The following is a 14,221-nucleotide window of genomic DNA, read 5'->3' as shown; positions in this document are numbered from 1 at the left end:
GCCCCAAAAGTCCTCTCATTGGCTTTGTCTATTAACGTAAGGAACCGTCGCCACCGCAAGATACTGTCGCGGATGTAAGAAGACACATCATCACGCAGTGTAAAACATTTATTGTATTTTTGAGACAAAATGTTGGCAGGCTCGGCAAGCGCTCCTTCACTGCATCCGTCACTGTTCACAAAAAGTCAGCCACTGGAGTCACCTCAGCTTTGTTTGCTGTTCAACTGCTTGCCCACATCCTGCAGCGCCTTATCTACAAAGCTCACCATCCGGATGAGGTTCTCCTGGTTCAAGACCGGGTCCGAGCGTTTCCTGCCGGCAGGGTAGAGACCAGGTGGGACACCCAGTCCACCACCGAAGCCACCTGTAAGTCCACCCATAAAGATGAGGCTGAAGATGGGCACGGCAACTATGAACAGGCCGATGAGCAACAGGGCTGGAAAGATGAGGGCCAGTCCCGTACCACCTCCAAGAGCGAATCGAGCCTTCTCTAATTCGAAGGGGAAGAAGCTGGAAGTTTTCGGTTGCGTTGTGGGGTTGGCCTGGATCTCGGCGAGGACTTGGCTCACCAGCATCGCGATAGCACACAGGAGGAATGTCATCATCGTGGACTGGCCAGACATGGCTGCGGGGAAAGGAGTTACCACAGGATGGCGAAAAAGCTCTATAAAATGGGTCAAGAGCAGATATAAAGTGATCCTTGATGTTGGAGGCGAAAAAAATTTTTCGTGATCTTGAGCATTTGGTTGGTAATGCGCGCGTTATGAGGTGGGTGTCCGAACCGCGCTCGAAAAGGAAGGAACTTACTCAAAAGAAGAAATTACGCTAAGGATTGCGCCAATAAATAAGATTTTTTAAATTCAACCAAAATTCCGTGCCCAATATTTTTGTTATGGGTGGTAGTGCAGGGTCCGCAAAAATTGTGCGAGCAATATAACCGTGTAAAGAACTTTCCTTCAGCGGAGTCCTAAACCTCGTTATCTCCAGCTCGTGCAAAACACGCTGTGAAAGCTGCGGCTGACGGTTTTACTTATGGTAGGTTCCTAGCAAAACTTTTGTGCAAACGGGCCCAGGGTCTTCTACTTTTTATATTGCGTTTCGCGGCATCCGCGTGGTATGTGCAAGCACGCAACAACTAATTAAAAATGGCTGCCTCGTTTCAGGTTTGTATCAAGGAGAAGCAACGGTCAGTCATCCTTTAGCTTATGAGCGAAGGTGTGAAACCCATTGACATCCACCATCGCACGAAGGCACACCTATTCGAGTCTCAGTCATATGGTTGAACATTGAATGCCTAGGGGACAAACAGTGAACGACGGAACAAACTTGGGATCTCTACAGTCTAATGATCTCCATCAGGACAAAATGCCGTGGATTGCTCGTCTCTGTGTACTGCTCTAGCATGAGAACACCCGGTCTCATACGTCAGGGATCCCCCCCTCCCCCTAAAGGAAAAAAGTATACTGGTAGAGAGGCCACAAAAACGGGTGATATAGGCACACCTCCCGAGATGAAAATCATGAGAATACGCCTGGTCGCGCGTGACTACTTCAACGATCCGCGATCTATTTCAGTGTCTTCCGCATCAACCATATCCGCCTGACCTCGCGTCGTCGGACTAAAGACGTCGAGCGAACGGTGCACAAATGGTTATGCACCAGACCCAAAATCTTTGAGTACAGGCGCTTCCTAAACAATGGCTCAACTGCATTGAAGAGCAAAAGGACTATTCGTAAAAACGATACTACATTGTTTCTCGGAATACCAATTTTCATCGTTGGTCAATAAATTAATTACGGTTACTTATTGAACGACATTCGTCCAAGGCATACGAGAGCGGGTTTCTATGGAGGATCCAAGTAAATCTCTGCCGTACAAAGCCGGCCCAGCGGCAAGAAAATTCCTATAGGTAAAACAATTCTATCGGCACGATGTTCTAAGACACCATCGAGAGACACTTACTGTTCGCAGGGAAGATGCAAGAGCGTTATTGTGAGTGATACCGCGCAGTGTCTTATATATGAGCCTCTCGTATGACCTCGATGACCAGTGAAAGGTGGCTTCGCAAGGGTGCCTAACCAGAATGATGAATCCGCTTGGTGACTTTGGGTGGCGGTCGATGGCCTGTCATATTACAGAAGAGGTCCCGCTTCAAGGTCGGGGTCAATGAAGGAAAGCGTTTCCAAGCACTTTTGGGTGGGAGTTTCCCATCTGCCGGAGTCGGCACAACACTTCTGGCTGCGAGGTACTCCTCCCCCTACGTGGGAATTCCGTGTTATGAGGCAAATTTTAATGGGATTTGCACGAAACACGCGATTCTTAGTATGTTCCTCGAGTATCAGCTTGGTAGACTTCTCGGAAGGGGCTCAGGAATGTACCGGGGGTTGGGGGCCCATACCCCCACGCAGTCGGCGCCTATGATGGGAACCGAGTGTAACTTGTAACCAATTTATTCAGTAACGAGTTACTTTTCTGGCAAATTAACCCGAAAGTAACTAACACGGCTCTGGTAGCTTGTGGACGTGGGCGTCGGTGATGTATGCAAAAACCGGTGGAAAATATTCGTTTCCTCGCAGTACGAAATCCCTCCTACCCATATGAGCTTTTTTTTTTTTTTTTTTTTTTCAATCGTGCGAACATGTAGTGCGCGTGCACGTCACGTTTCTAAATTGCAAAACAGCACGTTCACTGTCAAACGGTGTATAGTTAATGATCATTCCATGCAGGTGCGTAAGAGGTCGATAACCAATCGATGCTCCTGGACCTTGGAGATCAGAGTTGCGGAACGCGTGATATCGGTGACCTCAAAATCCCATCAGCAAGTGTAGCGTGGCACATCTCTCTGTTCTCTCGATTCAGTCCAGTTGTCAGAAGGATTGACGGCTCTTCTCCCAACGGCATCGTTAATTAGATAACCGTTCAAATATTACTTTCACGGCCCACGCGTTAAAGGTGAACGCCCGCGAACTAAATCAGAAACACTGTACTGTATTTCGTGGCTTTTCTTTTTACGAAAAATAAAAAGCGTACCTTGTTGGGCGGGAAGCATTTCGACCGGGCGTTTCACAGTGTCTTTCTCTCTTTTTTTTCTTTTCTTTCCAGCTTTCTTTCCAAGCCAGTACCAAGAGTGCTGGTGAAAGGGCTCACATAGCAGGGCAACGTCACATCTGACTGAGAATGTGCGTCCTGGGCCGACTTCTAAGGGAACCGTGCCGACATATGTCTGAAAGCGTCTGAGGAAAACACATGAAATACCCCAGACAGCACAGCCGGCAGCGGAATTCGAACCAGGGTACCTCCCAGTCTCGACGTGACGTGGCCAGCACGCTTCCCACTGAGCCACGCGAGCTGGTGGTACCGAGAGTACCGTCAAATACACCGCCATTTCCTAATCCGTGGTTTAATCGGCTGAAACTTGCGGCTGTTATCGGGTCGAAAAAAATAATAAAAAAATGGTGGATTGGCTCGTTGGTGGCTGGAAGGTTGGAATATTTGCGATGTTATCGGAGGCTGGGTTTTCAGGTTGGCGGCCCTCAAGTGGACGCATATGCATACTTAATTGCTCACTTCATCTGTTCCTGTGATTTATCGAGACCCCCCTAACCTTCTTTTTTTTCTCTGCACCGCATGCAGGAGTACCTTTGTTATTCAGCTTCAGACAGCCGTCGATAATGATGCATTAATCTGTTGTGACGTAACTCTAATGATGACTCCCCATTTTTTGCTCCCCCCACACCTGCCATTCTAGATAAAGCACTAATCTGTTTTTATATATATGGTATCAGTTATATCGTGGTGGCCTAACTGACAGAACAGTAGACTGCGACGGTAAAATCTAGATGATTTAGTTTGAGGCATCGTGCGGAATGATGCGCGAACCATGCCACCAGATGGATCCGCTTCCCCTGAATGAAAATATAGCTCATCCGCGTTTTTTGTCCTTTTGTTCACTCGTATAATCCCGTCCATGTACTGTGAAAGAGCGTCACGCATGACGAGTACCTTTTGAGTCGACGTCTATAGGAGTTGTCACTTTCTCTTTTTACGCTCGTTGCGTGCTTTCTGCTCGAGAGACGGTAGAATGACACCGGCTTCAAATAGCGATAGGAAAAATTCCACGTTTCACGAAGTTCCTTCGCGCTGTCGCTACCTCGCGTTTGAAATCACTTGGCCATTGCAGTGGCGTAGCCAGAGGGGTGGGGTCAGACGTCCCTCGAAAGCGTACCTTTGGTAGTGCATTTGGGAGAGGGAAACGAGGGTGCAATCTTCTTCCTCCGTGTAAAGTTCCTATTGAAACCCTCCCGAAATATTTTTCTGGCTATACACTACTGAGCCATTTGCGTGAAACAGTTATCAGCTGCCTCCTAACAAAGTTCGATATTCGAGCTCTTCTTCTTTTTCCTCTCCCTAGTATTTTCAACATCAATACCAATGAACACCTCTTCTTCTTTTTCACAGCACAGAAATGACGCGGAAAACGTTGCAGTCACGAAGCCAAGCTGTGGGAGGATGTCCAGGCGATGTTCGGGTGATATCCCGATCTGGATGTTTGGAACTATCTTAGAGAGCCCGTAGATGTTGCATGTACGTCCTGGCGACTATATGATTTGTCCCACGTTTTCCACATTCCACAGGATATTTTGATATTCACGGGGTTCTCAAATCATTCATTTTAATTAATATACGAGGGCTGTTCGAGTCAAACCGGGACGTTTCATTTTTCGCAAAAGTAAAATGAACTAACAGGCGAGAAATTAGCTTTTTTTAAATATTTTTCGACGTAATCTCCAGCTGCACTAATGCACTTGTCCCAGCGTTTCACGAGGGCTTGGATGCCAGCAGCGTAGAAATCCTTACATGCGCGTAGCAGCCATGATCGGACCGCATTCTTGACCTCGTCGTCGCAGCTGAAGTTGCGGCCCCCAAGGAACGCCTTCAGTGGCCCGAAGAGATGGAAATCGCCGGGGGCGAGGTCTGGACTGTAAGGGGGATGTGGCAGCAACTCCCAGCCAAGTCCTGTAAGGTGCGTGTCGTGAGATGCGCGGTATGCGGGCGTGCATTGTCCTTTTGGAGGAGGACTCCTTTGGTGATGACGCGCGGCCGCCTTTGCTTCAGCGCCTTATGCACATCCCTGAGAACCTAACAGTAATATTCACTATTGATGGTGGTACCATCGGGCAAAAAGCAACGTGAACAACGCCAGCCTTGTCCCAGAAAACCGTGGCCATGCCCGCAGACGGGGTGCTTCCCGAACTTCTTGGCAGCTGGCGAGCCCAGATGCTTCCACTGTTTTGATGCGCGTTTAGACTCAGGAATGAAATGGTGCACCCACGTTTCATTGCACGTGATGATTCGATCAAGGAACGGATGTTCTGTCGAAACGGTACGTTAGCTCTTATGAGATTTCCAGTCTTCTCTACCGGTCAAACACTGAGAGCTGCCTCGGGACCCAACCACATGAATGATAGAGTTCAACGTTCCCACAGAAAGGTACGTCTTTCGAGCCAGTTCGAGGATGGGTTCAATTGGCATGGATGATGGGGCTGTGTGAAGTGCTGGGCAAGTTAATAGTGCGTGGCTGAGTCTTCGATTTCGCCAGATTCGCATAATATACAGGAGTCATCGTTTTTTTTTTTTTTTTCAAACAGCTCGGAAAGGAGCTTTCGTGTTAGAAATGGAGCCTGTGCGCGCCTGGAATAGGTGACCCCTATAGCTCCCCAGTAAACCACTAATGTCCCTAGGATATCCCTACAAGGTCGTGAACGTCCTGAATATCTGGACATCCATGTGATATCTGTGGGACATCCCAGGGCAACAATCGCGTTTCGGTTTTACCTAGTACATAACAGGTGTCCCAGGTACGTCTGTAGGATATCGCGCTTTGGGTGTTTGAAAGTAAGGAGCCTGCAGATCCCAGGGGTATCCGTGCAAGGTCCAGTATATACCAAAGTTTGGGCACTGATTAAAATCAGTGGGATGTCGCCAGGACGTCGCCTGGAGATATACGAGTAAATATGTGATAATTGACATATGTTGTTTCGACAGCAACATTTTTCTTGTGCTCAGAGCAAGCACAAACTTCTGTGAACGTTAACTAGATATGGGGGAACAGGTAAAATCGTTATATATCTATCGTTCGCGTTCTGGTGGCCGTGCAACGTATTTATCTGTGCGTAACACCCGACAAGCAACAGAGGAATTCGATCACTTTTGCACCTCCACTGAGCAGGTAATCACAATGTAGACAATAGCCTGAATTGAAAACACACTATTAGATAGGAAGGAATACCAGAAATGTTATTGGTTATGCCTTGAATCTGCAGATACACGAGTTAATTGCAAAGACGCACCCCCTCACCGTTACAAATGACTTACGCCCCAATGTTTTATAATAAAATCGCACAACAATTTGTATTTCATGATATGGTCTGGCCATTTCGGCAATAGATGCTATTGTGAATGCTCTGGTTTCTCTCCAAATCCGCGTACGCAGTGGAGGGGTCAAAAAGAGAGACTGCTCATATTTTAGGGTGAGAGCACCTTTAAGCACCCTTCACATATGTTTGGTAGGTATATCACCGTGTCGGCGTCACTTCTGATGTATCAAGCAAAAGTATGGCGCGGAAACTAGAATAAAATTTATTGCATTTGAAAAGCAATTATAAGTATCATCCCATATTGGTCCGAAAGTCTTATGGCGACGTCGTGGGGATGTTCCTGGGATCTGCAAAAAGTGCCGAAATCCTGGTCTCTTGGATCTCCCCTGGATATCCTGGGGATCTGCAGGGTGCTCCCAGGGATATCCTTATATCCAAAATCGGATATCTCGCAGATGTCACTGGGACGTATATGGTTTACTGGGCACAGTTGCTTCGCGGCGCTAACACGGAATTTAAAAAATCACCCCAAACTCTTCAGATTATTATTTCTCGTTCTAATTCGTCGTGATTATTAGTTTTCGAGAGGTATGCACGTGGAGAAGTTACTTCGAACAAAACAGCACTACAAAAAAAGGTGCAGCGCGCGTGAGCAGCTGGGTTCGACCTTGAGTTGCCTGCGGAGGAGTTTTCGTTTACGTCCAACAATTTGAACGCCTTGCATCGTACTCCCTGTGGGCGCACAATGGTTCAGCTTCATTTCAATGGCAGTGCGGTTATTACTTCCTGAATAGAATACTGTAAACGTATTTTTATTCGCGATGTATTAATTTTCGCGAATTTCGCGATCGCTAAAAAATCGCGAAAAATTGTACTCGCGAACACAGCTTCACGTTGATCCTACGGAAGGAAGCATACCTGGAATCGCGAAATTAAATGCTCGCGAATAACTTCCCAAATGCGATTCGCGAAAATTAATACATCGCGAATAGTAGAACGTAATACGTCGCGAATAGAACGTCGCTCATTCACATGAGCGACGTTCATCGCAGAAGAGGAAGACGCAAAATACGTCATAGCTTTCTGAGTGCGAGCGTTAACGTCCAGTGTTCACGTACTCTGCTAACCGTGGGGAATATCCTGCGACACAGCCACAAGGTACTCTGTAGCAGACGACAGGAAAGACGCTGACAGTGTACTGCTAAATACGCAGTACACCACCACTCCCGATATTCAGCACCGTGTGAATGCTCAACATAACTCGGGACGGAACTTCGTCTCTGTGAGCAGTGGTTTTGATTTTTTTCCACTAGAATCTTTCGTGAGCATGTCACTCGTCTGGATACACAGTTAGTTCCAGCTCCACTTTATTCCACCAAATCTTCGGTCCCCTCAGAGTTCGAATAAACGGGACTGCACTCCAAGCAGATGTATCGAAAATGCGCAGGTAAGAGTTTCAGTAAAACTTGCATACTTGCAGTAAAATTATTCATTGTCGTGACTTTAATTTACACGTTTAGAGACTCTCGCAGAACAAGTAGTCAGAGTCTACGCTGTGAGGCCAAAGAATAAAAGTCGTACGAATTGTGTCTTAAAATACGGGTCTCACACACGAATGCAGTCAGGTATGCACTGAAATCGTTGTAACTGCAACCTTACTGTGGATGCTAAAATAAGATACCCAATCGCTGTCAGAGCTCATAGCACAGATTGTTCCAAGATGCCGACACTCGGGTGTCAGCAGAAAGGTGTCCAACAAACTCATTCTCGTGAGAAATATATATAAGTTAACTTTCACTGAGCAGCAAGGTCGTAGCCAGATTGACGTCATTATTGGAATTCCGGAGGGCTCGGACAACCTTCTGTCGGTCAAAGCCCATGTCGACCAGCGTCTGCACCTGCAAGAATAATTGTGCGTTTTTTACTTAAAGCATACCGTATCAGAGAGTGCGTTTATTTTGCGTCGTCCCATTGTTCTCCCTAGCTCTGAAGGTTTTGCCACTTTTAAGGGCACTTTAAAGCAGTAGAGCTGCAATCTCAGAAAATCTCTCAATTCGACAAGCCTGAGCCCTCAGTACTCTTACATCAAAATTTTCGTCCCAACTGTGTTCATAGTTTTTTTTCTAGAAAATTGAAATTTAAAATTACGGACGACACTGCGTCAATGTTGTCACCAACTGCACGTTGCTCGTCAAGTACGGTGGCAAAACTACGTCGCACGCGCGTAATACCGTGTCTAAAACAAAAGTAGTCTGCTACGTGTCAGCTACGGAGTCTTCGTGAGCAGCGAGCCAGTCGGGAACATAAATCACTGTTGCTCGATAAATTGGGGATTATTTCCCAGCAGATGTCACTCTGAGCTGTTTTACTGGCAAATTAAAATATTTAGCGTTCCCTGTCACATGCTTGAAGTCTTCACCATTCTAGGAGGAAGGCAAACTGCAAGGCTTTCGCGGAAAGCACTGGGCCACTGATCAGGACATTGCAGGAACGTGCATCAACAAACCACTTGTAGGCTGCTTCTTCAAATTTGTCGTATGCACGCTCACAAATCCTCTTCCGCTTTGCAGTTGCACTGGTAGCTCGCTTGCACAGTTTTTCTTCGGTCTTCAAGATTGTCGAGACTGCGAAAGTGTGTACCGCTGAGCGATGAAAGTCACTTTCACTCCACAATGATGCTCGTCGATAAATGCCAATTTCACGTCCGGGACTATATCTTTGCGTTTCTTCCGCTGGTGCACCATCGTTGACAGCGGACAGTACCGATAATGTGCTAAGGCTGAACGGAACAAGGGTTGTTTTCCAGGTTGCCAAAGCAGGGAACTGATGGTTACCAGGGAAAACAAAAATGCTGAAACCCCATGAAATGGGTTCCAAAGGTACGATGACTAAGTGGTCAGCCTCCTCCCAATGTCCTCATTCTTCTTGTGCCCTCGCATTCCACGCAAAATAGTCCATGTGATGCGAAAGTTACATGAGCGGAAAAGCATCGGACATCATTGCACCAGTACTCAAAAAGGTGATCTCCATCACTGTCCGCAGGTCGTTTCTCCATCGAAACAATGTGTATTTTGTTTTTGATGGCAAAAGTATAAACCATTGTTATCCACGGGTTATACTGTACTTCACTGCAATCATATGGGAGTAGCTCTACACGGCACTAACGAATGACATTCAGCTGAATGTCACGGATGAATGGATTTCCTGTGTGACAGGGGCATTTGCCTTCCACTGCAAAAAGTGTGAACGGTGTATGGAACTCATAAGTGAGAGCTCACTAATGTTTGTAGGTCATTAGTGCTAGCATATCTATCATGAATCCTCAGTTGCTGAGGTGGCACATTTTTGCTAGCTCTGTTTCGGGGTACTCTAAAATGTTTGTGTTCTAGAACAGCTCATTGATTTCACTAACGACAAAAGACTGAGCAGTACCTGTATTTCAGGCTGTGGTGCTTGGGTGTTTGCATGATTTTCTGCAATAAACGGAGCATCTCCATCAGTGTGTAGCACAAGTGACATACACTACGCTAGACAACACTTCCAAGCACTCCAAGAAATGCTTACAAATGCAAACTACATAATGCTTTAACGTAAGAAATACGAGATCAACACATCTTTTCTCCATCCTCGTAGGAACTGGTATACAAACCTGTATTGATGATATTATCCCATGTACCTGGTCCATCCAAATTTGGAATTAGCCTCTCTGAATATCCTTGAGCCATGTTCTGACGTGCCTGAAACAAAGGCATCATAAAGCCTTCGAATAAAACACAACCTGGTTAAGACCATTATAGCTAGAGCCCCAACTCTCCCAGAACTGGCCGTGTCTTGCGGTAGCTTTAAAGCCCGTGGCTTTCTGAGGCGGAAAAATTAACTTTTCCACAAAGTGGGGTTTACAAATCCGTAGGAAAGAGAAAACAAGCAAAAAAGTGCCGCATTCTCCCAAGATTGCACATGTACTCATCCCGCGCACCGAGCTCCTCACAAAACAAATTCAAACCAAGAGCGCCACATCCTTACCAAGCCAAAACTGAGGCCCGCAGAGCTTCCATTGCGCGTCTGCAAGAGTTGCATTTCGAGAAGCTCAGCTTGCTGTTGCCTTTGGATCTCTAGTGTGGCCCCCATCTGTAGAGGCCCTTCCTTGGGAGGGCTCGACGATAGCAGGCGCCCCAACGTCATGTCGGAGAGTTTTGCCAACCAGTTGGGAATGCACAGCCATCTTTGCACGTAAAGGAAGTTCCAACGGCACAGTGCACCAGCGACCTAGGCGCAAAAAAAAGGAAGTGACTGGCCCGCTAAGATGGGCGAGATTAATATGCCCACCAATGAACAGAGTCCACATATGGCTGTCTCCTTCGATGTACTCATCACCTGGAACACAGAGTACAGCCAGTTTTAAGTGATCGCTAATAAAAGTGTAGCATCCTTCAACTTTACAGGTAGCCACATTTCCAAATGGCATAAAGGAACAATGACGCGACATTTAACGTGGCTCCGTCAAGCCGTCCATCAGGAGTCAAAATATTTTCCTTCTGCGGTTCATTATAACGGCGCAGTCAAATTCACCGTCTGAGAAAGCAGCCGACAAGATCCTCGCGCGACATAGGAGAGTCCCCTTTCCATTTTTTTCTTTCTTCCTTCCTCTCGACTCATGCGCCGCTTCCACCTGCTTGAGCTATGACGTCGAGTCACGTGCAGATAGACCACGTTACGTCATGACGTTCCCTCGTGCTCCGATACGCTCTTTTCACGAGTGGAGGATCTTTTAAAGGTGTGCGGAACAGAGGCGCGCTCTGTACGTCACTAGCACTTGTCGTTCTTTCGCAGGAGCTCAGGGCAGCTCAGGAAACACATTCGGACAAACACACATAGTGTCAAGACAGTCAAGTGTGCTAACTAAACAACAACTTTATTTTTAACACGATGAATGGGGAGATTCATTCTGCTTGGGCTAACGTGAGCTAACCATTGCTTGTGTGCTATCCATTACACCGTGCACAACCACAAAAATGTAGAACAAGGCGATATAAAGCAGGTGAGCCGGTATAAGCTAATTGAATGAGGCCTTACCCTGAGTCTGGGGCCTTGAGTTGTCCTGTCATCCGTTTTGTCTATACCCCAGACTCAGGGTAATGTCTCATTCAATCCACAAAAATGCTCGTACCTAGCATTTCGAATTGGCCAAGAATCGATTTAATGGAAGTAATTCATGGAGTGTGCTCTCGGCTAATTTTAAACTATTGAAATACTTTCTACGATGGCCTCTATGGCGCCTGAGGCAGGGAAGTCTTCGGCTCTTTTGCTCCAACCTATTTTTGCTTCCTTCAGATACGTCTGCCTTTAACCGAGATATCTTATTAATATATCCGACTACTTAATTACCTGGAGTCCCAAAAGATAGGTCAATGTCTTCCCAGTCACCGGAACCCCCAAGATGTAGGATTGGGCCACCCTCGGTATGTCCAAGAAATAACTTACAAACAGGGAAAACACTAGCGCGTACCTAACGAGAAAGAACAACAAAAATATTTTGTCAGTGCCATTCATGAGGGAAAGTGTGCACAAACAATTCAAATGGAAATACAGTCGACCTCCGTTTATCCGGGCTTCACTTATCCAGATCCTGCACTATCTGGACAAAAATTGTGGGGTACAGGTTTCAGTCCACGCATTTTACATTCATTTATCCGGGCTTCAGCTTCCAGATCCAGACAAGAATTTCCAGGGACCACTATAGGAAAGTACCCAACAACCTGCTTCGCCGATCTTGGGTCAGAGTCGGTGTGTGACCTACATTTCTGCCAGTGGAAGCGACAACCTTGAGGCTAGAGCTTTATTTCGAGGGTTTCCCATTGCACTCTGCGGTGCTGATGATAAGTCCCGTCATTTGAAGCCGCAGAGGGAGGAAGTCAGTCGGAAAGTCCTCCAGCAGATCTTGAGTACCTCTATGTGAACGGACATGATGAAACGTGTGCCATCATTTCTGACAAAGACGTCGTTGGTACTGTCGGTCGCAATGACAACAGCCGTGAATCAGATGTCGCCACTAAATCAGCAGATGTTGCGATACTCCAAGAGGCCAGATATGCTGAGCTCAGAACTGCTTCGGTGCTTTTTGAGCAAATGAATAATGTTTGCCAAGTAAACTAAGAGCTTAGGAGAATGTGGTGCTTATAGCAATCTTGCACAAATGAGTATGGGAAGTTTCGTATGCATTACAAAATAAATACGTGTCTCGTGGACAGCTCAAAATATCGTGTTTCACTTATCCAGATATTTTCGTTCGGAACGGTCAATCCGGATAAACGGGGGTCGACTGTAATTACGGAGACTCTACTCACGGGCCGCTCGGAAAAGGAGAGAGATGCACGTCCATATCCCTCAAAGTGTATATCGAGGCAAGTTCTAATAGAGTTGCCACAGTTGAGGCAGCTAAAAGAAATGACTGAAATGCAGGAAAATGTAATTGGGTTTCCAGCAAAGCCCTCTCTTGCCCAATATTCAACTCATTACAGCCAAGAGAATCACTGACAAAAGCTTGGGCCTGACCAAGGTCCAAGGAAAATTCTCAAACTGGACCACAGTCATCTGTAAGTCCCAGGCCCAGCCCACGGGTCGGGTTAGGCTCGAGTTTTCAGGCAGCTCGGGCCTGTGCTCTAGTAAGTACTGCCACGATAGACAAGGTGTCATAAGAGAAAGTATCACATTCGTAATATGACGAAAGTTAATTTATATGGCCACTTGACTGTTGGGTGGGCGCATTCGATGACAAAGGAACATGTGAATGTTCTTCATGGTCACTTTTCTAGAGAGAAACTGTAGGAAGGAAAAACACCCCCTGGTGTGCAGAGATAGGAAGGTCCATTCTGGGTGGTACCTAAACTTGTGGCATATGGCGTATGTTTCATTTTGTATATTAATCCCAAGGCCCCCATTAGGGCATTACAATAGGGAATGTGTATGATGCATCTTTATATCACAATACTTTTCTATCACTCATTATAAACTGAATGGTTCAAATGCCTTCAAAATAGCATCATCAGCAAAATTACAAACTTGTTTCACAGTGCAAGAGTGGTATTAACAATGTAAATTGGCATAACTGATTTATAAAATTCATACACAAAACGCAACCATAAGAACAGTTGGGAAAGAGAGAAAGGTCTTACTGCAAATTTGTGCGACCCATAACGCCTTTCAAATATTCTGAAGTAGTATATTAGAAGTGATCCACACACTAAGTCTTTGGTGTCGAGGAATGACACTTTAGAAGTCACCAACCGCCAGAACTGAAAGCAAATCACGTTTATAATTGGTAAGTCTCGGTCAAACGCTGTCACGAAACTGATTAGACATACCTCTCTGCCTTGGACAATGTCCGATATATCGTACACCACCAAGTGTTTCATGTGTGCTAACATAGGGGTATTCAGGGCGCATGTTGTGAAAAACATACATCCTAAAATGCCTTTTGACACAGGCGCTTTGTCTAGGAGGAAAGACATAGATGCCGGTTAACGAACATAAATGTGTATCAATTATGTGTAACATGCCCTACTCGGTATTTTATCAGTTGCAATGAAGCAGGTTGAACTTCATGATACGTACAGAATCCTGTCGTACTAAACTGCGAGAGTATGGCAGTCATACTTCTTGATTATATTACACTACAGAGTGCGATGAGTTGGTTCGCATTACGGCCATGTTTCAGTACAATCCATGGCTACCACCCCACATATCCAATCCAAACCAATCCTAATATGCAAACCTCAAATGCACGTTGCACCACCTGGCGGATGCAGTCACGAAAAGGACGAAAAGTCAAACAGCCGGTAACCCAG

General features: G+C 46.2%; 1 protein-coding gene across 2 annotated transcripts; it reads right to left on the bottom strand.

Annotated features, from left to right (window-relative positions):
- Window positions 1-7,857: 7,857 nt before the first annotated feature.
- On the bottom strand, window positions 7,858-14,120 carry LOC135367394 (ubiquitin-associated domain-containing protein 2-like). Of its 2 annotated transcripts, none has more exons than XM_064600641.1 (10): window positions 13,989-14,120; window positions 13,739-13,869; window positions 13,550-13,669; window positions 12,722-12,825; window positions 11,763-11,883; window positions 10,704-10,751; window positions 10,401-10,643; window positions 10,027-10,114; window positions 9,810-9,850; window positions 7,858-8,275 (listed from the first exon to the last, which is right to left on the bottom strand). In XM_064600641.1, exons 1-10 carry the CDS (start codon window positions 14,026-14,028, stop codon window positions 8,165-8,167), a joined length of 1,047 nt encoding a protein of 348 aa, XP_064456711.1. In that variant the 5' UTR covers window positions 14,029-14,120; the 3' UTR covers window positions 7,858-8,164. The 2 variants fall into 2 exon arrangements, with proteins under 2 accessions (XP_064456711.1, XP_064456712.1); XM_064600642.1 differs by having other exon boundaries at window positions 13,939-14,027.
- Window positions 14,121-14,221: the final 101 nt, after the last annotated feature.

This window comes from Ornithodoros turicata, chromosome 8 (genome assembly GCF_037126465.1).
Source record: "Ornithodoros turicata isolate Travis chromosome 8, ASM3712646v1, whole genome shotgun sequence".
NCBI lineage: Eukaryota > Metazoa > Arthropoda > Arachnida > Ixodida > Argasidae > Ornithodoros > Ornithodoros turicata.
This window is presented reverse-complemented; position numbering and strand designations above follow the sequence as displayed.

What these genes read in the sequence shown, in the direction of transcription:
- LOC135367394 (XM_064600641.1), bottom strand. Translation starts at nt 14,028, where the DNA reads ATGACTGCCATACTCTCGCAGTTTAGTACGACAGGATTCT. An exon ending in GTTTAGTACGACAGGATTCT is followed by an intron (nt 13,870 to 13,988) that starts GTACGTATCATG and finishes CTTTCCTCCTAG; the next exon opens with ACAAAGCGCCTGTGTCAAAA. An exon ending in GGATAATATCATCAATACAG is followed by an intron (nt 9,851 to 10,026) that starts GTTTGTATACCA and finishes CGTTTATTGCAG; the next exon opens with AAAATCATGCAAACACCCAA.